Source organism: Zeugodacus cucurbitae, chromosome 6 (assembly GCF_028554725.1).
Source record: "Zeugodacus cucurbitae isolate PBARC_wt_2022May chromosome 6, idZeuCucr1.2, whole genome shotgun sequence".
Taxonomy (NCBI): domain Eukaryota; kingdom Metazoa; phylum Arthropoda; class Insecta; order Diptera; family Tephritidae; genus Zeugodacus; species Zeugodacus cucurbitae.
The window spans coordinates 19,165,212-19,192,127 of NC_071671.1; the positions used below are offsets into that span (position 1 = coordinate 19,165,212).

At 35.5% G+C, this 26,916-nt stretch overlaps 1 protein-coding gene across 1 annotated transcript in view; it reads right to left on the reverse strand.

Annotated features, from left to right (window-relative positions):
* LOC105214853 (uncharacterized) overlaps nucleotides 1–25,323 on the reverse strand; it is a 58,053-nt gene extending 32,730 nt beyond the window's left edge. Inside the window, exons 1-4 of the mRNA XM_011188518.3 lie at nucleotides 25,203–25,323; nucleotides 22,617–23,034; nucleotides 9,571–9,633; nucleotides 6,664–9,477 (exon numbers count right to left, since the gene is read on the reverse strand). Coding sequence (XP_011186820.2) covers nucleotides 6,664–9,477; nucleotides 9,571–9,633; nucleotides 22,617–22,673 — 2,934 coding nt within the window. The 5' untranslated portion in view covers nucleotides 22,674–23,034; nucleotides 25,203–25,323. The remainder of the gene's footprint in view (nucleotides 1–6,663; nucleotides 9,478–9,570; nucleotides 9,634–22,616; nucleotides 23,035–25,202) is intronic.
* Between the last annotated feature and the right edge of the window lie 1,593 nt (nucleotides 25,324–26,916).

A 26,916-nucleotide genomic window follows, 5' to 3' on the forward strand; every position in this document is an offset into this window, starting at 1 on the left:
TTGGAGGTACATCTCGGCGACAAGTCCCGAATCCGAAACCATCAATCCGAATCTATCGATCCAATTGAGTGAGTTTACCTGTTATAATTTTATTTTAGTGGATTTTATTCACCTATTCTATTCACAAAATCAAGGCCTCTCTTGAAAGTTTTTTGGTTACATCCAGCTTTATATCGATCTACCGGTCTATCTAACTATGTTCTTAGAAAAGCTAAAGGCTTAAAATCTTGAGTTTTTCGTTATTGGAGGTGGGACAGAATGGCCTATGTATAGTCTCCTTTACATATAGTGTTTATAGAAGAACAGAAGTTATTTAAAGAAGACAATTCGATACTCAGGGAAAGGAAGCAAGAAATTACTTGGTTCTTAGTTTCTTGTCCACACTTCTTGTACTATTGATTTACTTAGTGTCTTATTAGTTAACATTTTTACTTCCATGGATCCATTTCTGGGTCTTGTATCCAAGCTCTGAGAAGAGGTGAGAATACTACCACTTTTATGTCATTGAACTTTACTCGTTCGACCTCAGGTTTATTATTTGCTCCCTAAGGTTTATTAATGTTATGTCCGTAACCCGTGGTTTTGTGACAAAAACTACATTATACTGCCTCGACAACCAACAATAAATTAATAGCAGTTACATTGGTGAAGTTCGAGGCTGTCCAAGTAGAACATAATGCGAAGGAGTATGAATGCTGTTGTTGATAGTATTTGTTGTGCGAAGGAAAAATATTATAAATAAAAATAAGCGCACTCCGCATCGCTGCTGAGCTCCTGAACTCATCAGGTAGTTGTAAGCGATTTTATTTGGCAACTTTTCAATGGCTTGGCATTTTTTGCGCAAGTTATTTGAGATTTGCTTGCTTCTATTTTTCTATTTTTGGAGTAAAATAATACGCTACGCTGTTGTTATTGTTGTTGTTGTTAGCCTTGTCAATTGCTTTTTCGCACTTTCAACAAACTATGCACAATCACTTGTAAGGGTATCGCTTCCAATTTCCTGCCAAACGCCGGCAGAAGACGACAAGAGGAGAAAAAAGTGCGAATTTCGGAAATAAAAAAATATAAAAGTAAATAAAATGCATGCAACTTGATGAAATACTAGTTGAAACCGGAAAATTCAGGAGAGAGAATACTCGCTACAAATCTCCTGCCGTCCTTTAAAGCTTTGCGTTTGTGTGGGTGCCAGCCAAAGGCGGCGAAAAGTTCAGCAAACTGCTTGAACGGGTATCAACGCCTGAAAGTATGCAGCGAAGACTGCATTCATACTCACACACGTGTATATATAAATATATAATACAAGCAAGTGTATAGCATTGCATTTTTTGCTGTCTCCTTCTCGCCTTTCAACACTTTTCACACGCTTGCACTTTGTTGATTATTTTGCTCGCGCATTTTCCTTTCGCAAGTTTTCGATATGTCTAAGTTGCTGCTAAGGAAAATTACTTTTCGGGTTATGTATCTTTTGCAACGACGTTGCACTGGCAAAGTAAGGCAGTCTGCTTTGTTGTGTAGTCTATGTAAGCGTAGTTGCTTAGTTCACTTCGTGACTAAGACGACGACGACAACAGCAAGAACTCTGGTATTTCATCGACATTGACAACTTTCCTCATTACGTGGCCATTGGCAAATGTTGAAGTTGTGTTGCCTGCATTAAGGCGCATTAACACACTGCCTAAAGGTATGCTTCAAGTATGTTAAATGAAATTTGTTGAATATAAGGCATGCCAGCTGACTTGCTAAAGTGGAGAAATGGTTGAATCTACCAAAGCTTTTTATTAAAAATTTGATGAATCTACCAAAGCCTTATATTAAAAACAAAAACTCCGGAGCCTCCTTTTTGATGAATTTACTGAAAAAATACTTATGATATCCACAGTTCCAGGAATAATTATTACAGAAGTTATTAAATAAACAAAAATCTCATACGAGTTCATGGAGTTATTATTGATTATTATTGATTGAAAGTATTTCGACTATGCTTTTGAATAATCAAAAAGGTCCCCACAAAGCCGTCTTTTATTTTGATGGCTGGTTTTCTTAGGTCTCATCATAATCACTGCTGTTGTGGAGTCTTTTTCAGGTTACAATTCTTTCATCATAGCTTAAAGCTAGGATAGAGTTGAATCTAGAATAGCTAAACTGATGTCCATATAGTAATTATTTGTAATTTGGTCCGTCTAAGAGAGGGTCAATTGGTACAAAAATGTCCGTCTAATAGGAGAGGTATACCTATATATGCGTTTATTTTTCTTCTTTGATCTGAGACCATCTGGCCTTGCTATCTCTAAAACAAATAAAACAATCTCGTTTTAAGAGAGGGTTTCAAAATTTCAAAATTGGTAAAAAATAGCACAATTTTTTTTTAATATTATCCAAAAATATCATATAAATCCAAGTAAAACTTTATGAGATATACCCTTTGGAAGTTCCGCCCATCAGGCCAGGTCAGTTACAATACTATATTTATACATTTTTCTATCGAAATATTTTTGTTTTAGGGCATTCGATCCAATTAGGGTTAAAAACTCTATGAAAATCTTAGAAAATATTCGAAAATCGTAAGAGTTAACTGATTGGATAATACCATCTTTCGGAAAGGTATATAAAACCGTATAGATTATTTCTCTCGAATATCATTGGACCTCTAATATCGAATATTATAATCCTTCATTCGTAATGCTTCTCTATGTATTATGAGCGAATTGTATTGAGCTTTAACGCTATTGAGTAAGCCTTAATATTATTTGTATAGATAATTGCAGACGGTACTCAATGGAAAAAGTGCCTTTGGATAATGAATGACACTTATTGCTGGATATAATTATTTCGCTCCAATTAATAAAGATTTTGGTAGGCTCAGTGTTTCCATAATACTTTTCATCGCATTGTTGAACAATCACACTGATTTTGCGCTGCTTGTCAATGTCTCGCATTTCCCGAATATCAGAATCAATTTACCAGTCGAAAAAATTAGTTCTGATCAATGTACTGATGACTTTTATTAAATTTTCATTATTATCTTGTGGTTTCATGGAACTTCAATCTTTATTGGTATAGAAAACTTCACATGGGAGCTCAATGCACCCCTTAATATTATGTAGACATAACTGTACATGGTCTAAATTTTTTTGTATACAAATTTAATCCCTTGGTATTTATTCCGAACGCTTTTGTTAGTAGTCATCAACACTCACTTCACAAAATAACAAAAATAAGTAAACACATGTTTTGCGTACAATCATGTAAGCCACATAACCAGCCAAAGAATACAACGCTACATACCTATACCTATACCGTTATACCATACAACACATAAACGAATTGCAAAAAAAAATGGAGTATTTGAAGAGTAAAACATGCCACTAACAACCAGCAAAACAACAACTACACAACAACGCCAATACATGGTTACGTAACGTAACGGCAGTGGTAAGCACAAATAATGTGCTAAGTAAGAGAGCAGATAATAGCAGGGGAGACGTGCCAACCATACTAGCCAGGCTGGAGTAATGGAGTAAATATATTGAAGAGTAAGTTGAAAAGCATTGCATAACTCTGGGGATTACAAGCAAACTCAAACTGTTTGTTAATGTGTAGTAGATGCGGATCACAAATACGCAAACATATACATATAGCACAACAACAATAAAAACAAACTTGAAACTAGCAAAGTAAAGCGAGGCTGGAGTGAGCGCACAGCACTATGACGACGACGGTTTGGTTGACAGACTCATTGAGTTTACCTTGAAGGTGGTCATGGTACGAGTGCATAGCATACACTTAGGCGCACTAAGCACCATAATGCTTGTAAAGCGCTCGTGTACGACGCTGTGTGTTCGTTAGTTAGTTTGCGTAACGATTTGCGGAAGAGCAGTGCAAGTGAGCGGGTGTTGAGTAAGGGTACAGAGCGAGAGCATGAGCGAGTGAGTACGGGAGTACAGCTGATTGGGTTGTGAAACGTGCTACGTACTCTCCGCGTGATGTGAGTCTTTGCTGCACGAAGTGCATGTCGTTATGCGATTTGTCTTGTTGGTGGTTTTAGTTGGCTTAACCAACGCTTTGATTACTTTAGTATGAAGCGCGGGAATCAGAGAGGTGAGAGTGGTAGATGATGCCGCTAACTTAGGGGGATAAGTAGAAGTAGTTTTCGTTCGATGCGCTTCGATTTACGTAGCAGTCTGTAACGGCTGGGCTGGACGTGCGTCTATCGAATGCGTGGAGGTGTGTGTACCGCTATTTGTATTTGTCTAGGCGCCTCTAGTCATACCCAGCACATATATTTAAAGCTGCCTGCATATAATAACAGCTTTTGCCATGATTGCGGATCCATGTCTGCGCCGGTAATGTACTTAATCGAATAATTTTCAAGTTCGACAAACATTTTCAATGTCGATTATATGCAAAGAACGCGTGTAGAGAGAGAAGAGCTGTGAAGAAAATCGAAAAAACACACAGACTGCAGGCATCTTATAGTTGAGAACGCGGCATGTGAGTCACGGCGTGTGTTCCGAGGACTAACAAAAGCGGTTTGTTATTAAGCTTGTGAATTTAAATGTGCTAAGCAATGAGGCAAGCAATACGGAGGTGAGTACCGGAGGTTATCCTTAAGCTTAAGGTGCGCTCGAATGACGGTAAAATGGCTGCGACAGTAGTTTGTCGGCACAATGACTAGCAAGTACGAGGTAAAGAGAGTGTACCTATAGACTCGTATAGTAAAAGACCATTTAAGTTTTTCGTATTTGAGTATTCATTATACGCTTGGAAAACTTTTGCCAAAGCAAAAATGCGCGCCAAATGCATTTGAATGAAGTGCGACGGCGGTGGGTGAAGATGAGAGAGAGAGAAAAAAGAAATAGTGGGAGAGTGCAGGCAAGAACTTCGTCTGCGGGTAACAGCAAAAATGTGCACTAACGTCGTGAGACAGTAAGTAATGGATTAAAAGATGTCTAAATGAGGATGTGCGAAATAGCGAATGTGCCGTTAGTTGGCGGCAAAAGGAGTTTCAAACCTGTCGTTAAGTTGCATAGTTTAAAGGGTAGGGTTGCCAAATGGCTGCAGATGCAAAAGCATAGGGCTTAGTTTTACTTAGTAGTCTATAATCCAATTTTCGGCTTTATTAGCTCTGATAAAACTATATTACATACAAGAAGGTAACCCGTAGACATCCTTAAAAGTCAAAAAACATTTATGAGGTCAAAAACATGTTTGAGACTACCCAAATTTATAGTTTAAGTTCTTTTGGATATAACTGTGAATCAAGTATTGCTCCAGATAGTACTAACACAGTGGTACGGAAATATATTTAACATATTCCAAGTAATAGCTCAGAATCGAAGTCTACACAATCCAAAAACATCCGAAATCCATTTATCGTAGTAAATTTCAAAAAAGCTCAAAGGAGATTTAAAAATTTGTTTGCTAAATTTTCGTATAAAAATGATGAATCAAAATAAGTTCTGAAAAATATTTTTTTTAGTCTATACAGGACTCGAATTAAGAAAATATCTGATGATCTGACTTGAGGAACTTTATATTTACACTGAAAGACATTTAAAAATTTAATTAGAACTCCTTTATTAAACGTTTTGTAATATTTTACACCATGGTTGGACAGACATTTTATTAACTTTGTGGTTCTCAAGATCACCGATTTCGGAGACGAAAACCAACTCGATTTATTCTGGATCTATGTCTAGTTCTCATTTACTCAATACTAAAGCTTATTTCAACATTTTTATCTCGAACTTCATCGTACTCTTAAACTCCTTAAAAAGGAAATCCATTTCTCTATCGGTATTTGGTTCTGCTTTGAGTTAATTTATAATTATGGCAACCCTGTTCATAGATTTGCTTTCTATTGGTTCGCTAAGACGATGCGTGGCATAAAAAAGGCGACGGCAGCAGCTGTACAAACAGTTATAGGACCAATAACTATACTCATATACATATTCAGTATAGTACAATCAGAAAGATATAACTACAACAACTGCTTTTAATAACAACAACGAACCGAACACCGCCAATTGCAACGAAATACAGTCAGCTTGCCAACAATACCGAGGGAGGAAAGCTCACTAAGCTCATTCCTATATTATTTTTGAGGAGTCTCTATTTATTTCAGTTTTTTGCTTTTAACGTCATCAACTTGCTCAATTTATATACGCGACAGTCAACTCAACCCAACTCTTTTGTATCTGAGCTCCTTTTTTCTTCTTAGGGGCATTCCCCACAAGACAATCGCTCTAATCGAATGTGTATAAGTTGTGTTCGGTCCTTGGGTTGAAAGGATTAAATATTTGCAATAAAAACTAAAAATGGAATGTACAAAGAGTAGACTAGAGAGTAGAGTTCGCGACTCCATGTCCTAGGTCTGAGGACCGGCCATGTGGAAGTGAACTCAGTCCAATAAAACAGTTTGGATACCTGACGGTTCTTTCCTCTTCGTAGAAAAATATTCCGTTTATTCAGATATCATCAACTCATATGATGAAAACAATAAAATTAGTTCTTAGATTTCGCGATACTTTTCTCGACTTCATGAGATCTTTCACATCGATTGTATAATGGTCGTTATTTCAACGACTCGTGATCACAGTAAAGTGCGATCCTCAAAACTATTTAAAGAAATTTGTATGAAATCTCAAATCCATATTAACTCACCCCATCGCCATAGCTTAAGCTCTGCTCACTGGATGCACCGTTGCCATGTAGTTCAGCTTCCGCCACAAGTGCTTTCGCATGTTCAGCTCCAGCGGCACCATATTGCAGCTTCGGATGATGTATAACTTGTTCTACCAGCAATTTAGTTTTCTCACCACCAACGCCGCCTGCTGCACCTACTTCCAAACCTTTCATACCCTGATAGTTTGGCGAGAGTCCATACTCAACAAATGAGTTTGGCAGTGGCGCTTTCGGTTCAACTCTGATTGCTATATATTGTTTTGGGGCAGGGATGGCTATTTGTTGCACTTCATCATGACCACCGCCTTCACCACCAGCACCACTGGCAGCTACTTTTTGCTCGGCTGCAGGTCCATTCTCCACAATTGGTATGTATTCCTTGGACTTGGCCATGCCGATCAGTCGCCCATGAATGCCACCAACATGAGCTTGAACTTGCTGTTGCTTTAATTCGGCTGCCTGCTGATGCTCGAGCGGGAAAACTATCGGAGCGGTATTGGTGTGTGCGCCAGGACCAGCAGCAATGTAGATATTTTTACGTTGTAGCTTCAATTTGTTCTGCATCTCTTTGGCCAACAGATAGGTGAGACCGTGTATTTGATCTTCGGTTGATTTGCCGACCAATGTGGAGAGCTGCTTGAATTCGGGTAGCTCTTTGAAATTTTGTTTTACATCATCCGCTGGACCATGGTATTCAATTTTTACCAGCGGTACTTCAGCTACTTTCTGTAGCTGTGCTGCGGCTTGACCTACGTCATAATTATACTGCTCCGCCGCAGCGGCATGACCAACGCTTGCTTGTTCACCACCAGCGTGACCACCACCTGCATGTGCACCCGCATATACCGCCACAACTTGTTGCTCACCCCCTCCATGACCACCATGAACCCCAGCATTATAACCACCATGACCCCCTCCGCCACCATATGCACCTACCTCTCCGCCAGCGGCCTCTGCCAGCTTATTTTCGTTGAGCAGTGGATCCGGTTTCGAAGGTCGGAAGTGTATAGCTTTAATGGCGACCGCTGATGGTACTTCTTCCTGCAACGCATGTGAGACATCGGCGACATAGGCGTGGTGTACTGCCACCGGTGCTGCTTGTTGTTGTACTTGATGTCCAGCGCCCGCACCCTCCTGTACTACAATTGGATGTGCGACGGCAGCGCCTTCATGGCCGCCTCCTTCACCACCACCACCTTCCAAGGCAACAGCTTTACCACCATAGTTCTCAGCGACGTGTGCGACTCCGACGTTGTGTTGTCCTTGAGCCGCATGGGCGGCATGCGCCGCTTGTGCAAGCTGCGCTTCGGCGACTGCATGCACATTTTGACCGGCATAAGCAGCTTGTACCGCATGCTTGGCAGCAGCGTGTGCTGCAGCTTGTTCCTCGGCAGCCAAGGCGGCATGTGAGTTAGCATCATAACCGTGACCCGCGGGTGCGGCGGCTACAGGTGTATATATGTAACGGATCTTTTCAACAACCGGTACTGGATGGATTTGTACCTGTAACTGTTCACCCTTCTGATGTGGCGGTAAGTATTTTATATAGGATGCGGGCGATAGTTTGCTGCCACCACTACCAATACTATAGGTCGGCGGTAAGGCGAGTTTTGCGCCATAAAGCGATTTCAATTGACGATAATCGACCATGTGTGCCGGTATATACTTCACATAAGCTTTACCACCGGCTGCAGCACTACCACCACCAGCGCCATGATCCTTCATCAGATGTGTGATGATCTTTTGCACCTCTACTGGCAGCGAACTAATAGACTTTTTTGCCTTCACGGCGGGTGCTTCCTTGTAAACAAACGTGCGCTTGCTCTCGCCACTGCTCAGATCGTCGTCACCTTCATCAACGTCCTCTTTAACAGGCAGCTCCACCGGCTGTACCTTCTTTGTATCCATACGTGTCTCACGTTTGTTAATAACTGCAAAACTGGCTTCGTCTGCATTTCGTTGGTCGTTCACCTCCATGCGACTTTGTCGTACCAAACGTAACTGTTCCAATGTAGCCGTGTTCGGTTCGCGTGCATCTTCGAGCTCGAAGCGTATCATCTGTGGCGCTGAACGCTTTACGCGCTTACCCTTACGCTTCATGAAGACCTTGCCGGTTTTTTGTCGGTAGTATTTACCTGGATTGAAGGTTGGCAGCGGCGCGGTCACGATACCGGTTGCAGGTGCATTGCGATGCACACGTATTACAGTTGGGGCTACGGTACTGACAGCGGCAGCGTCACTTAACTTTTGTAGCTCAAGATTCCTCATGCGTCTTATCAGCGCCTTCGTTTGCTCGTCTGGTTCACGCGCTTCGGAAATATCGAAAGGTATAAGTTTAACCTGGAAATTAAATTGCTGGCGATTTAGTGGAATATTTGAAGCAGCTCGCTTGTGGCGCTTGTTGTTGGTAGCCCTTGCAGTTGTACCACGTGAAGAACGCTTTGGTGCCGCGGTTGTAACATTAGTTTTGGTCTTTACTGAGTCTTTGATGGTAGTTGTTGTATGTTTCTCATCCGTATTGGTTGGACTGATTGCAGTTGTGAGCTTCTCCTCACGACTGCGATGCTGTCGTATCAGTTCTTTCACTTCGGCACTGGGTTCGAGCGCATCGCTAAGTTCAAATTTTACCAACTGTGGCTCAGTCGGCAGTTTTCGTGCTTGCTGTTGAGTCTTCGTGGCACGTCGTGAACGTTCGTGATGGTCATTGAAGGCTGTGATGTAGGTGTCTTCCGTGGGATTATCGATGTAGCGCATGGAACGTTGATTGCGCGACGCAATGTAACGGCGCATGTCCTGTGGTTGAGTACGAAATGGAGGAAGAGAGAGACAGACATTATGATTTTATGATTGATGGTTTTAATTTATGTGTTGTACATGTAGTCATACCTCATAGTTTGCGAACGCTTCCAAATCTGGTGTTCTGAGTTCAATTGCGGCACAGGTTGTCAGCTGAAAGGGATAAAAAGAGATAGCAAGTTTTATTAATATATTCAAATACTGATATACTATTAGATTTACGTATTTAGGAGAGAATTAAAACACATAAAAACTAATTTCCAACCAATTTATAGAATTCAACTGATTTCTTACGTTATTTGACCAGAAAAATATTAAGAAAGTTGTGAACTGTATCATCGAATTAACAAAAAAATGTACTCTAAAAACATAATTATCAATCGTTGTTTTTGCTGAATTTAGTAACTTAATGCAATTCAGAAACCTTATCTGAGATCAACCAGTTCTCATGTAGAACTGACGCACCTGTAGTACTGGGTAAGATAGCTTCTGCTGATTAGTAAATGTCATTCAGCATAATATTTTTTTAATTCAGTAAATATGTATTAATCATATATTTTATATATATACTTGCACTTAATCAGTTTATTTTTATACTCTCGCAACAAAAGTTGCTGAGACAGTATTATAGTTTTGTTCACATAAGGGTTGTTTGTAAGTCATAAAACTAAACGAGTTAGATATAGTTATATATATCAAAATGATCATGGTGACGAGACGAGTCAAAATCCGAATGTCTGTCTGTCCGTTCGTCCGTCCGCCGTCCGCCGTCCGTGCAACGGATAACTTGAGTAAAAATTGAGATATCCTAATGAAACTTGGAACACATGTCCCTTGGTACCGTGAGAGGGTTAACTCACTACGAAAAACGACAGAAACACTAAATTTCACTGAAATAATAGTAGAAGGAAGCTGCACTCAGAGTATTTTACAAAATTTAAAATGGGCGTGGCATCGCCCACTTAAAGGTCAAAAACCATACCTCAGGAACTACTCGACATATTTTAATAAAATTTGATATATAACCCTTTCTTGACACTCTGATGACACGGGTGGAATCTGGGCGAAATCGGTTCACAACCACGCTTATTTCCCATATAACTCAATTTTTAATTCCATCTGAATCCTTCACTTTATCATGTATACATAGGGAACCAATGAAGATAGCGGAATAAAACTTTACACAAATAGTACATATAATCTCTGACTTCACTTGTGAAAAAATTGTCGAAAGCGGACTGTAACTTTTCAAGGCCCCAGATATCGAACAAGTTGAACTCAGCGCCTAAGGGTAAATTTTAACCGAAAATTTGTGTAAATCTCTCAGATAATTTAATGCAATTCAGAGGAAATTGTTTTCTTCTATTATTTTCTTCCTAGCGTATAGTCTTGGATATAGTGTACCCTGCTGGTGAAAATGAAAGAATTACCTCAGCCCTCATATAGTATATATTACGATTTTCGTTATTCTATTAAACTTTATGCCGAGTTTATGGCTAAATTTTGTATGGTTGTATGTTTCTTCAATAAATTGCGAGAGTATAAAACAGTGGCGAACGCAGGAAAAAAATTTGTGGGGGGGGAGGGTGGGTTTTAGGTAAAAAGACAAATTCATTTTAATAACTCTTCTTCCGTCACGTCTATATCTCTATGGATATTCAAGAGAGCCATTCCGTTCAGGCGTGTTTCTCCAGTTTTATTTCTTAAATATGTTTTAAGCCTGCGAAGCGAGGAAAACGAGCGTTCACTTGAAGCGACAGATATAGGGATTGTTGCTCCAATCTTTAAAAAACGATGCACTGTTTTGAAAATTTTCATTTGAAAAACAAATAATAAGTAAAGTTGTGTATCTAATTCAGATTAGTTTTTTCTTGTTTTTTTTTATTAAAAATATAGACATTTTAGTTAAGGCACTCAAGTATTTTTTTTGCAACTAGCATAATTTTTTTTAATTTAAATTTATTTCACAACAGTTTGCTCATGGAACGAAAACTGAAAGTCATAATAAATGAGTTTTTAGTTTTCCTGTGTTATGATTAACAATTAACTCTAAAAAATAATAGAAACCTTATTGGTGACTTTTCAGTTCAGAACTAATTTCCAAAAGAAGTCCATTTTCGACTCACAATTCCCCTTAAATCTAAAAAAATCCAGTTCAGCAGCCACAGAGTTATAAGGCAAACTCATTACTCTGAAGCAAATTTAAAAAATGTCTCTGTCCAGTTTATATTTTTCTGGGTTTTTTAATTGGCCTACATTCCCACAACTTTATATTACTATCCAACACCCCAAAACCCCCCTCCCTGCGTTCGCCCCTGGTATAAAATGTTCGGTTGCACCCGAACTTAGCCATTCCTAACTTGTTTTATATTAACACCCCAAAACCCCCCTCCCCTGCGTTCGCCCCTGGTATAAAATGTTCGGTTGCACCCGAACTTAGCCATTCCTAACTTGTTTTATATTTTATTTATTCGATAGTTTATACTTTCAAAAATATCCTGTGAAAACGGTAAGGTCGGTCTTAAGGTCTTTAATAGTTTTTGAATGGCAGCGTTCTAAAGAGAGACCACTCGCAAGTATAAGCCACTATAGTCGAAACTTCAAACGCGTTTTTCTCAAAACGACAATTATCAAAAATGCTGACATCATAAATCAACGATACATTGACCGATCGACTTCAAATTTAAAGAGAGTATTCTTGACTATGTTTACTATACAATGATCTACGATCTTTTAGGTTGAAAATTACATTTTTTATTTCAACTACTCATTCCGCCGGAATCATGTCAGCATTTTGGGGTTATGTGCCTCCGCAGACAGCACATAACTACGTTATTTTTCAATATTTTTGTGAAAAAAAGTCTTAAAATGATGGTGAAAATATACATTATTATGTCCAAAAAACTTCAAAAAATTCAATAGAGAACTTTCTTAAAAAAAAAATCACGAAAATCGCCTAATTTTTCATGGGTTACACTGGTATAGCTGTATTAGTTGCCATTTAGATTAGTTATATATGCAGTTAATTGTAGTATAGCAAAGTGCTCTGCTAGTTAATTGGTAGCCCAGCCAAAGTCATGGTCTTTGTTATACATATATTTTCCTCAGTTTTGCCTATTTCCTTATTTTTGTTGTAATATGAAAATGTAGACAAAGTGGAGTTCACAAAATAGTGGCAACCAGCAAAGAGGTTAAAAAAAATGTATAAAGGTGTATGAGTTACCAAAACTTTCAGTTATATTCTCAAACACATACACAGAAAAAATATATTTGTTAAATAAAAAGGTGAAAATAATTTGTCTGTCTGCGCTTGCGCCAAAAGAGAGTTGAATCCAAGTTAGCCATGAAAATTGCATAAAGTTCATATAGGGATATACGATATACTGACACTCATGTACACATATGCAGCTGACTCTTGTGCAGCGAGTAATATTTTGTATGAAACTCACTTGTGAGTGCCTGAGAAAACGAGGCCAAAAACTTTTCTAATTGTTTCAAAGCATACTTTCTTTGTGTTCACACACTCACTCATCTAACCTCGTTATACACAAATTTATGGAGTTTTTCTTGTTGCATTCTTTTTCAAACTCAATATGCACATGCGTAAGCGGTACTCATGTAAAAGTGCTCTAACGAAGTGCCTGCTCAGTGTTCCAAAAGTTCATACGCATATTTGTATTTTCGGAAGTTTGTTGCAATGGTTCGTAGAAACACTCTGTATTTCGTACTTCACGGATGTGATTGAAAAAATTATACAAAGAAAGGAATAAAGCCTCGAAATCGGACTGGGTAAGGCCCTAATACCTTTTCAACAGTCGAAAAAATGCCCATTTGTGCATATCGAACCTGTTTTTCTATTTTAATAAGGTATAGATATAGATAAGATATCAAAAGCATCGAAATTGGAAACTGTTCGATTGAATCGTGTGGAATATTTACCTGTCTTTAGGGTAACGAATAAATATGTCCTAGCGCTTAGAAGCTATACTCAGGGGGAGTAATGTCCAGACCACCGCTTTCTTGAAATAAATATTGGTTTTTGTTATAATTTTAACTCTCAGTATCTCAGAGCTTTAAAATTCCAGCATATATAATACTATAAATTCAGGTTTAAACTTCGACCTGTGGTCCAGGCCTTCCAATCTTTAGAATACCTCATCCAGTTCCAGCACTCTAATCAATTGAAGCATTGTGTTGGGAGACCAAACATACAGTGCGGTATGTTGTTATTATGCAATGCGGCATGGTCAATTACATTTTTCAATAAATCACTGAAAGTTAATGACATCAGGCTGGTTAAACTCGATTTGGCTCGAACGACACGCCGTCTCCAAATACAAAAAGACAAAATTTTGTCTATAATACCACAAGCAAACATAGCCAAACACGATTTAGGCTCTTCACTCCTCAATTTAGCCAGCAGCTTTGGTCAGCGTCTGTGGCGCGTGCGTAACCAGTTTCATTGCAACTCTGTTGACTGCTGATTGTTCATCGTTGAAAGTTGATTCGGCTTCAGTTAGCCACAATAGTAGCAGAGGCTTTTGTTTTAACACAAACTCTCCAGCTCAATTACATAGCATATTCTTTGGCCACTCTCCGCTGCTAATGACTGCTGTGGATTGGCGACGTTTGAGATTTCGTCTGCAGCGGCCACAAGCTTCCTTTCTTTATGCAGCTTCTCAATTGCCATCGCTGTCTTTTTGTCTTACTTTTCAATATCTAATCGAGTGTGTTTGTGGTAAATGTAGTCATCCAACTCCTTTGGATGCCTTCAGCTGATCAATGGATTTGCAATTCATTGCCTTTGCTGGTGGCAACGTTATTCACCGTTTGAAAGTGAAAGTCTTTCGGTGGTAAAAGACGCGCTACATGTAGCTAAATTGATGGCATGGCGCCTAAATTGGCTTGATTGTAAATTTTTGTGCATTTATAATGTAATATTTTCTACCATATATCTGTTATCGATTGCATATTTAATGGGAAAATGAGCTTTCGCATGAATTTATTTATTAGTTAAAATTTGCAATAATTTGAAACAAAAATGCTGAGCTGAATAAAAACTGCGATGTGTTAGAAACGCAAAAATTATATAAAATACCTTGTGGATCTTAGTTTTTATTTCAAAAGTTATGTTAGATCTTTGAACAGATGAAACTTTGTTCAGCTTCAGAGATTAGAAATATGAAATTTCGTAGTAGAATAAATTGATTTTCGATTAGAAAACCATAGGCCGATTCAAGACTTCTTTCAACAAATTGCAATATGACGGTACAGTCCTCTTTTTATGCGTTATTTTCTCGTCTTAATGTTTTGGAATCAAGGATTTAATGACGAATATTTTTTTGTTTTACCTTATCCAATTAATTTACGTATTTGATAAAAGAGGGATGAACTTCAAACTTCTCACTAAGTTTACCAAAACAATACCTTATACGTTGCTTATCCAGCGCATAGTATAATGTTCACCTAACTTTATACAGTAAACCTTATTTCCATCACATTAATTCAATCAGCTGGTCTTAAAAACTGTAAACTCTTACAAAAAGTGTACTTCGGTATCTAGTTAAGTTGATTCGGTCAGTAAAGGCTTGCCGAAATCTCATTTGGTAGTGGACGCGTCGGTAACATCTTTCGAAGTTCTGATAGACCTTAAGATTCTTCCACAGTATGGTCTACATATAAAGGGTTTTTCAATAAGAGGGCAACAAACGTTTTTTTTTAATAAAACAAAAACGTTTTGGGATATCATGAATGAAATTCTTTATTCCTTCCTTCCTCGATTTCTTTTGCATGGCCACCACGGGCACGTTAGCAGAAGTCCAGACAATGAACTCAATTTTCCTGAGATAACACGTTCACCAAAATTGGTAGCTTGTGGCGCTGTCCTATAGATCCACATATTGTCCAAGTCCCTATCATCCAAACCGGACCAAACATATTCGGTTATCATTGAGGGGTCAGACAGGACGATTATGACGACCATAAAGTGGACGTTGCGCTCTTAAAGTTGAGGCGACTGACTCAGAATTTCGGTAGTAAATTTAATTAATTTTGACTCGTTGTTGGATCGTATATCTTACCACGATGAAATGACAAACCTTACTGAAGGGAAATAACAAAAGAGCGGGAAAAAATATGGCGTCGTTTGCTCTCCCTATCGGTCTACTTTTGTAGCGTCCCTATTGAAAAACCCTTTGAATAACTATGTTTCTGAGGTAGTTTATGAAGATTAGGAGAGCATTGTCTTGTGGTTTCGACAGAGTATCAAACTTCATTGATGGATAGGTATTTATTTACCTAAAGTGTAAACTATTCCACAGAACTCTCACAGAATCTCGGTTCCTGTAGCTTGGATGTCCCTTAGGAATGCTATTTTATATAAACCCAAACGATTACCCACCTCCCGTCCAACCGACGGGTGGGGCGCAATCCGCAAACGAGCGGAATTTGCCGAGTCATGAAAGGCAAGAGTTTTTAAGCGTCGAGATCTCAAACTGCTCAGCTACAGAAAGAAAAATTTCAACAGCTAAGATTTAAAATTTACAAAAACAAAAGGTTAAAAAATGTTTCATGTTACTTATTAAGCGAAGACAAAATAGTTTTTTTAATGCTAAAGATCGAATCAGACAGGTTAAATGTGCTGGAATGAGAATTAAAATCATAACATATTTGACGGAATGGTTCGTTTAACTCAAAATTTGTTCTCGAAGATTTTAAAAGTAATGGTCTAAACTGCCTAGATGCACGAAATGGGACATTAAACTTGATATCAGACAAAAGAAAAGAGCTACAAACAGAACCATTCAGAAGTTTTACTAGAAATATTATACCTAGCATTTCCCTACGACTAGTGAGTGTAGGTAGATTTATAAGTTTTAAGCGACTAGTGTACGGAGGAAGATTCAATCTTGAATCCCAGTGTAAGTGACCTAAAGCAAAAAGTAAAAATTGTTTTTGAACGGACTCTAACTTATCAGAATGGGTATTGTAGCTAGGATTCCATACCACAGAACCATACTCCAATATAGGTCTTACCAATGTTGTAAAAATAGTTTTAGTAATATACGGATCATTAAATTCTGTAGACCAACGTTTAACAAAGCTAAGAACACCTTTAGCTTTTAAAACAATTGAATTTACATGAGAATTAAAATTTAGTTTAGGGTTCATAGTAACTCCTAAATCAAGAAAGCTAGATACTTGCTCTAAACTGAAGTTATTTATTACGTAGGGAGAAGGAACAACAGATCTACGGGAAAAGCACATCGTTTTATATTTTTTAAGATTCAGTGGCATATCATTTATGTAACACCAAGTAACTAAATTATTTAAGTTCGATTGTAACTCAGTTCTATCATTATAAGAAGTATATGATTTAAAAAGTTTTACATCATCCGCATATAATAAAATGTTTGAAAACTTAATTGCGGAAGGTATATCATTAATAAACAATAAGAACAGAATCGGACCGAGATAACTACCTTGTAGAACGCCTGAATGGACCATAATTGAATCGGATAAATTGTTATTAAATATAACTTGTTGTTTTCTGTTAGTAAGATATGAGGATACCCAATTAAGAAGTCTTGGTTGAAAACCAAGATAATCCAATTTTTGCAATAGAATAGAGTGGTTTACTCTATCGAATGCTTTACTAAAGTCTGTATTAATAACATCATTATTCTTATTGTCTCTAAAACCCATTGACACATGGCTTACGAATTCAAGCAAGTTTGTTGCTGTAGATTTCCCTTTACAGAATCCATGCTGAGAAAATGAAATCAATGGAGAAATCGAGAATGTAATTTGGTCAGTGATAATAGCTTCAAAAAGTTTGGGTATAGCTGACATTTTTGCTATCCCCCTATAGTTCTCAACGGATGATCTAACACCGCTTTTATGCAAAGGTATTTTAAAAGAGTTTTTCCACAATGACGGAAAAATACCTTGTTTAAGAGATGAGTTGAAAAGCTTGGTTAAAGGTAGATAAATATATTTTGCACAATTTTTAAGGAAGCATGAGGGAATCATATCGGGGCCATATTTAAACGAACTTTTTAAAGTATATAGATGGTTTAAGACATCTAATTCAGAAATTATAGGTGCATTAATAACGGTACTCGGACAAGACACATGTTGATATGGCACATTCGTAGGGGAGTTAGAACAATAATTTCAAGCAGAATATAATTAAATAATACGTTAAATTCATCCACAACAATTGCTAACTCAAGTTTGTCTTCTTCTTTAAATATTTAAAACGGACCTTTTTTAGGTGGACGTATATTGTTGCAAAGAAGAAGCCTATAACAGGTGAAAGAAAGTATGAGGCGAAAATTGTCCACACGTTTTATGACCTATTTCAAACTCTAAGAAGTAAAGATGACCGTAGCTAAAAGGTATTGGGTCTACTGGAATTTTTTATCATAATATGGACAATATATGAAAGTATCGGACCAAATTCTTCATCATCAGTAGTAAAGATATACTGACAAATAATTCCTCTGATAAGCTAATCACCTTAGACAGTATCTTGTTTTAAATAGCTGGAGACTGGATATGGGAGTATCTTTTCAAATATATAGTCATTCCAAATATGACATCCGTCAAATCAGAATTATATCTGATGACTGGAGAATATACAACATTAAAAATGCTAAGTAAGCTTCCGTACAGATTGCGAGTTATGGAGATACATTTCCTTGATTTTCATCCGTTGGAAATGTAAGTATTTTAATGGTAATATATCAAAGTATACCCAATATAAATATCGAACATGTCAGCAGGTTTGCCCGCCATTCGTCTAAGCAATTGTATACTTCTAAAGATAATTTTATTTGTAAACTGAGTTATACACTGAGCTGCAAAGTTAGTCCACTGTTTTTAATTAAAGAAATAACTTCACAACATCTGTTGTATCATTATGAATTCCGATATTGTTTTAATAAATATTTTCATTAGTTAAATAAAGTGCCAAACTGTCAAAACAATATCTCCAAAGTGTAATGCTTTTGTCAACTAATTATTTGCAGAAGTTTTGACGCCTATAGAAGAAGAGAAATAATAAAAAATATTTTCCAAGAGACACTTTATGAGCTGTGCCAAAATATTTTGATCTATGTTTGTGTATATATCTATGTATGGCATACATCTGTTAACTAAGCGCTATCATTAGCAATGATTTATAACGGCAATTGTAAGTGGCAATTGTCGACGAGATATGCCGTTGGCAATGGACATAACTGTTTGCTATGGAACATTAATTTTAGGTGCAACATATTTTTGCGAAAAATTGTGGAGAAAATGAAAACAAAAAGAAATAATGAAAATAAAAAATAATGAGTAAAGGAAGTGGCAAGTAAAGAAAAAGGAAAGTACGTATGCATAGTATATGCAAAAATGGTATAACATTAAAAAATATTGTGTAAAGAAAACTAATTAAATCATTTAACGTAAGAATTAAAATAAATAATTTTAAAAATTATTTAAATAGATGGAATAAAATAAAACAGTAACGAAATATTTAATTTTGATAAAAATTATTAAATTTTTTTTTTTAATATTTAAAAGTATTATTTATATAAAAATAATTCAAAAACTTTATTTATTTATTAAAATAATTTAAAAAAGTAATACAAAATAATTAAGGAAGTGCTAAGTTCGGTTGTGACCGAACATTTTATACTCTCGCTATTTATTTATTTAATTTTATAAATATAACACACAATTTGACTCACATATTCGTCATATATATGGTATAAAGTCCATTGAAAGTTGGAAATCCTAATATTAGGTATATGGAAGCTCGGTGAAATTATGACCCGATTTCACTCATTTTTACCAAGGAGACATATTATTAGAAAAAAATATTCCCTACAAATTTCTTCAAAATATCTGAGAAACCTACCTACATTTTCGGTAACAAAAGATTAGCACCACTGAGGACCTCATATTCGATATATGGGGCCTTGAAAACCTATGGTCCGATTTCGGCGTTTTTTAGAAAGGGGGTGCCACATTATAAATGCAGTATTTATGCAAAGTTCTGTTGTGATATCTTCACTAGTGCTTACCTTATATGTATATTGCAAAGTAAACAATTTAGATCAACTTCAAAGTTCTGGTATATAGGCGTATAGTAGGCATGGTTGTGAACCGATTTGGTCTAATTTCACAGCAAATCATAGGAATGCAAGAAAAATGTTATGAACTGAATTTCATTGAAATGTTTAGTTTTTGACCCATAAGTGGGCGGAGCCACACCCATTTAAAATTTTGTATTCCAATTTGAGAGCAGCCCTTCCCTACCTTCTTTGTAATTAATTTAAGGTTTATTATTTTCTCCATTTTTGGACCGTATAAGGTACTACCTTAAAAAAAAAAACGATTCCTGAGAGTTTCGTTGATATAGCATTAGTAGTTTAGTTCTAAAAAGACAATACGTTTTAATAACCATCATAACTGTAATAACTTTAATTACACTATTTTTTTACCTACGGCTATGTTTTGCAGCTTTTATATTAAACTACTACAAACTGTACAAAAAAACCTTCGGTCCTGCGGACCTGCGGTCTCGCCCACTTTTCCAAAAAATTACATCCAAATATGGCGCTTCCTAGAACGAACCTTTTTACCAAATTTCACTTTCATAGCTTTATTTATGGCCTAATTATGGCACTTTATGGGTTTTCGGTTTTCGCCATTTTGTGGGCGTGGCAGTGGCCCATCTTCGAAAGAAACCTTCCCATGGTGCCAAGAAACACGTGTGCCAAGATATCATAATTTTTACTCATGTTACAGCTTACACAGACGGACGGGCGGAAAGACGGACAGACAGACATTCGGATTTGAACTTCACTTGTCACTTTAAACACTTTTATATTATATATACATTCTATATATAACTTCTTAGTTTTTGGTGTTATATCCAACCGTTATGTGAACAAAACTATATTACTCTCTTTGCTACATGTTGCGAGAGTATAAACATGAATTATAACTTTTTCCCCCTTTAATAATATAAAAAGTGTATATTGCTTAAAATAAAAAATGGATCTGGATAGATATAAACCGTAATTCAACAACAACAAAAGATTGTCAATTAAAAGAATTTAAGAAGAATATTTTTTTCAATAATTGTTTTCTACTCTACCCAATCGCCACTGACAAAATGATACTAATTTCGTACACCACTTTCATTTACAACTAATTTAAAGTTTTTTGCTGCATTCCACATTTTTCCACACAAATTGATTCAAATTCAGCCAAAATATAGCGAAAGGAAAGTGCTGCCACCTTATGGAAATAATAAAGTCTGTGAATAATTTGCGCTCATTTCTTGCACCGCACATTGTTTTTGCAATATTTCCACACTTAGCTGCCACATTTTGTCGACAATTTGCGCATGCAAATAAAAATACCAACAACAACAACAACAACAAAAGCAAACATAGACTTTTATCACTCAACGCCTTATTAACTTCCATCAACACTCCAATTCACTTTACTTGCTCAGTTGACTTGACTTTCCGCACTTCACACAGCGTCAGGCGCTTTAGCTAGCATGCAACGGTGCTCACTTTCATACATACATATGTATGTGTGCATATTTATGCTTCTTTATTTGTTCAACTTTTTTTTGGTGTTTCCTTCATTAATGTTTTGGTTGTGTTGTTTTGTTATCATTTGCATTTTTTTGCTTTGTTGTTGCATTTCATTTAAGCGTTTTTCGTGCATTTTTCTATGGACGGAAGCTGCCAGTTGCCTCTTCCTCACTCATTTGTAGCGAAATTTGCAATTTCAAATTAGTGTGGCTTATTAATTATGTTGGCTTTTTTTGGTGTTGGTGTTGAGTTAGGGTTAGATTACTAAAATAAAATGTTTCTAAATATGCATTGTGATCAAAAACTTTTTTCTAAAAGAGATGGGATGGAGAAACTTTCTTGGCTTGAAGTTATTTCCTTTCCCATACATGTTTCTTCTTAAAAATAGTTAATCCCCCAACAGATACGCAATATATACTTATATGATCCCTAAATTGTGATTTAGAAAAATGTCAAGTAATATTTAAAAATTTTTTGAAAGTTTTTTGAGAGTTTTATTTTAAGTAAGGGTTGGTGTCCAAATCTAATATGTTGATTAACAAAATCAAGCCTACTTTTTGGGGCGTTCGTAAAAATACCATGCAACACCGAACAAATATTTCGTAAATTTAAAATTCATAAGCAACTACAATTAAGTTGCAGCCGTTAGTACATTGGTCGCAAATTTCAATACTGTTTACAAGATGTAAGAAAATGCGGAACGCTTTTCAATTTATAGAAATCTGAGAAGATTACTCGGGAGTTTTATGCTAACTTTGGACCTACAAATTAGGACTAAGCTGAAACTTCTTCTGAATCGAAGAACTATATACAACTATAATCCACAGAAATTTATTTCACCATCCACTCAAAAGCTGTCAGTATGAGGATTAAAAGCATTTTGAAATCATATTTCGTATAAGAGTTGATTTAAAAACGGAGTCCGGTTAGAACTCAAATCAATCGAGTAAAACTAAGCTTGTAATTGGTTAGCATGAGAATTCACTCCGAATTCCTTTCTAGATTTAGTCATAAAAGCTTTCTCGCTCTTGGAGTGTTCTTTTGTGCCAGTATGTGGGAACCACAAGTCTGCAAGAAAACCTCTCTTTTACTTTTGCCGACTAGAGATTAAGCTTAGAGAACCGCACTTGGTAAATTATTCTCTAAAGCTGATAACTTCGAAAGGCTTATTTTAGGTAAATCACTTTATTACAAATGTGGAATCGTTTCCGAGAGAAGTGTGGTACTTTAAAAATACTTAGCCAGTTACAATGCTGATAGAGAAAACTAACTTTTTCATTTTATCGGTCTATCCCTCTATGCTCAAAATAATACTGATTTCGTTAGAAATGTCTCAAGAGACGATTTTATGTTAGAAAACTGTTATCCGTTTCTTATAACAATACTTTAAGTCAGAAGGTAGTGAATCTTTTGGAATATTATGTGTCTTATATTCCACTTAGAGATTAATTCAAGGAGTTTTTCTATAAAATTTCAAGAATCTTAATATAACTAAATAATTTTTCACAGTGTACAATTTGCATTTCGACTTACCACAGCGAAGGTGAAGGTGGCAGCAACAAGTGCCACCAAGTTGCGACACGCAAACATATTTTCGTATTTGTTTTGCGGCTAAATCGGCAGTTGCAGGTTACGCTGCAATTAAGCGAGTTGTTGCAGCTTGTAAGCAGGTGGTAGGCGGTTTGAGTGTAGCTAACGCTGCCGTCGGCTGTGCCCGTTAAAGCGAAGTGGAAGTGGTTATGACTTGGGTTTTCACGCTCAATTGTTTTTATTGTTATTGTAGAAAATTTTATTTATTTCTTTTTTTGTTTGTTGATTTTTTGCCAAGCAAATATTTGTAGCTGTTTAATTGTTGTTCTTGTTGTGCAAGGTGTGAGTTATGCACACTTTACGCACTTCGCGCGAGCCAAGTTCAAAGTCACTGCACGCAGCTGTTGGGCAAAGACCACAACTACAATACAAACAAATAAACAATTAAATAACAAAAGCATACCAGAGTTGGTCGCGAATATTTAACGGGTTTTACTTTTTGAGTGCTTTTATTGGACGAACTGTAGTTTTTTAGGCAAAATTTTTGCATTGACATTTGACTGTTGAAAGCGAGTGTGGAAATTATAAAATGTTCAAAAGTAAAATTATAGGATAATATTTCACTCTAAAATATTTATGATAAGTGAAATCATTAAATATTAAATGATTTATTTTAAAGCAAAAAAGAGCTGAGATTTTCATTTTTGTATTCAAATTAGTAATTTTAAAAATTATTTAAGTTATTATTACCTTTTATTCTGTAAGTTTTAATATTTAGTACATTAAAATTAAATTATAAAGAATAAAATCAATTAAACGATGAAAAAATAATTTAATTAACTTATTATTTTTTAAACAATAGTATAATTTATTAATAAAAAAATAAAATTATTCTAATAAAAAACGAAACTAAAATATTAACAACATAAAAATTATAAAACTAAAAATTACTCCTTTTAAGTTAATTAATTGTGCCCTTAAACATATTTAATTAAAAATCGATGGACAATTTATTACAAATAAAAAATATAAATAATTTTGATAATGAGTAAGTGTGATTAAAACATTAAATTAATTAGTAATATTAAAAAATTAATTTAAATTAAAAACCATAATTTAAATTATTGAATTTTTTATACTCTCTCAACGAAATTGTTAGGAAGGGGCATATTTGGATGTAATTTTTTTGGAAAGTAGGCGTGGCGCGCCCCCATTTAAGTTTTTTTGTACATATCTCGTAAACCACTAAAGCTATATAAACCAAACTCTCTGCAGTCGTTTATTTTAGCCATTTCCTTATACAGTCCAAAAAATGAAGGAAATCGGATTGTAACCACGCCCACCTCAAATACAAAGGTTATGTTAAAAACTACTAAAAATGCATTAATTCAGTAAAGATGGTACAGAAGAGCTGCACTTAAATTGGTATACAAGTTTGAAATTCCGCCCGCTTATGGGTCAAAAACCATATCTCCGAAACTACTCGACCAATTTCAATGAAACAAAATTTCAAAACCTCCCAAGTATGCGCTTGAGAGTCGAGTACGGAGCGTGTGCAGCGGAGTGAAGAACAAAATATTAGAAATATACAAGCTCGTACACTAGGGCGTCGAACTTTGAGGGTTCCCAACGCCTTCATAATCAGAGAAAGACATCGGACACCAAAGACTAGAGGTCGTAATCAAGTTTTAGCTCATTGAAAATAAAATATAATTTCATTTATGAATTTTCGTCATTTTACTTTTTTTAAATGAACCCAAGCAAGAAATGGGAAAGTACATACATATGTATATAAGTATGTAAAAACTTATAACATCTGAAATGTTTGCTTAAACCCGTGCGAAGCCGAAGCGGTCTGCTAGTACCTAATATTTTAAGTTTCAAAATTTCATTTAGAGAGCATATAATCTTGAATATAATATAGCTAGGTGGTAAAAATAATTGAAATCGGATGAATAACTTAGCCCCAATATATACTGATTTTTGTTTTTTAATGGACATTATACTGAATTTGTGGGTTATATTAATAAAATGAAATAAATAAATTGCGAGAGCTTAAAATATTTGGTTATACCCGAACTTAGCCCTGCCTTATTTGTTTTAATATAGTTTTAAAAATTTAAATTTAAATATTATATTGTTTAAATTATTAATTTTGACCAAATTTCTCATAATTTGTCTTGAATTAATAGAAAAAAAAATGTTAAAGAATATCCATTTAATATTTAATTTTTCTTTGGTTAAAGATGTTTTACAGAATATGGTCTTTATTTAAGTTGTATTTTAAATTATCATTTATATATTTCCATTGAAAATAATAGTTTTCACTTATATTATTTATTTTCCGAAGATAAAATATATTTTTAATTTTTTTTTTTAATATATTTATACATTTATTAATTATTATATTCAAATTATAATTTTATTTTATATTTTGTTTACAATTTCCACGAATATGCACATAAATTATTAAATTTGTATTTATTTTTTAATTAAATTATCATTTTATTTTTTTATAATAGTCCTACGCAGCTTTTGTTTTTTCTCACAACACTTTTTTTGGAAATATTTTCTTTATTTTCAATTCACCTTTATTCACACAATATATATTTTCAAACAACTTTTGTGTGCTTTGTAACGGTTTGCAGCTTTTCGCGTTGTTGATCTGCACGCTTGCGCGCCACTAATTCAACTGTGCAACAGTTTTTCGCGTCACTTGTGTTTTGTTGCATGCAACGCATCAGTGAAAAATTTTCATAACAGATTTTCCTTGTGCGGCACAATGCGCTGCGAACAAAAAATGCAACAAAAACCTGCGGAGTGAATGCAAAGTCTTGGTCATAAGCATGTGAACTGGTCGACAATTCGGGTTCCAGGCGACTTTTTTCTGCGTGTGTACGTACTTTCCTCAACTAGATGCTTTCTTTCCAATTCAACTAAGACTACAACTCACTGCTCTTTACAACGCCCACTGCGGGTATATTGCAAGTCTACTGCAAGCAGTCAAGCTTACAAGCCGTCATTCAATCATTTACTCAAGCCCACAATTATGCTTGAGTACGTCTATTGCCTCATTCATTCGTTCACTCTCAGTTTCGTAGCGCGTCGTACTGCTTGCAGACAGGATTATTAGCTTCGTGTCTCATTTTGGTCTGCCGTCCGAACCGGTTTATGTCCAAAAGTGTAAAGTAGTGGCTTTGTTACTCAATAAACGGATTTGTAATGATATTTCATTATAATTTATAATTTTAGATTTACAACCACCGAATTTGTCATTGCTACGACTTTGTTTGACTTAAATACTCTGCGAAATACCGAAAATTTAATGAAATACTCTATAATAATCTGCTAATTAAGCGGTAAAGTTTTCGTCGTAACTTTTTCTTTTGGATTTCCTGTTGCTAATCTGCAAGTCAACTTCAATTCCCGTTAGCCGATATGATCTCTTTGGTGCTATTCAATTGACTGATTTTATTATTAATTACCATCGAGCGTTATTATTTACTTGCTTACACATTTTACCAACTAAGGTCAGTTGTATGGCAGGTGCGTATTTATGGATATGATCTTAATTAATTTTTCACTTCTGGTTCCATTTTGTTGAAAAAGAAATGCAGGAAGTGAAGCATTGAAAGTGGTTTGAATAATAACAAAGTATGCACTTTAATGGAGGTTTATAGTATGCCAATTAAACGTTTGTTCTGAGGATTCTACTGAATTATAATTTCTTGATATCTTTTATCATAATTTTTGGTAAAAATTAAAACTGTCCCTATTTAGAAAACTGTTCTCACCACACAATTTCTTTTCCTTTCAATTTTTCTGAGTATATTTTGTTTTTAATATGATTATCATGGCTTTAATTTGTTATTATAAACTGTTCCCAGTTCTTATAAACCATTCACCTAATTTGTAATTAACTTAAACATAACCTTAAAATATTGTATCGCCTTATTTTGACGCAATGTTAGTAAATTTTACGGTTTCAACCTACATATTTTGATCATTAAAATTATTAATATGAGCAGATTGGATATTCGTGTGCCTTTGATTGTGTATTCTTTTCTGGGGAGATAATTTTATTTCATATTATAAAATCACGACATGTTAAAATACGGATAAAAGAAAATACGTAGTCCAAAAATCTTCTTTTGTGAATTGATTTAGTTTTTAAAACTGTTCCCATTAAAAATATTTTTCGTGGAAGCATTACCTTGTGAGAACCTGTAAATCATTTTATATGCACTGAATACTTTACTTTTGTGTCTGGATGGTCTATAAAGATATTATTTGTAACTTCGAC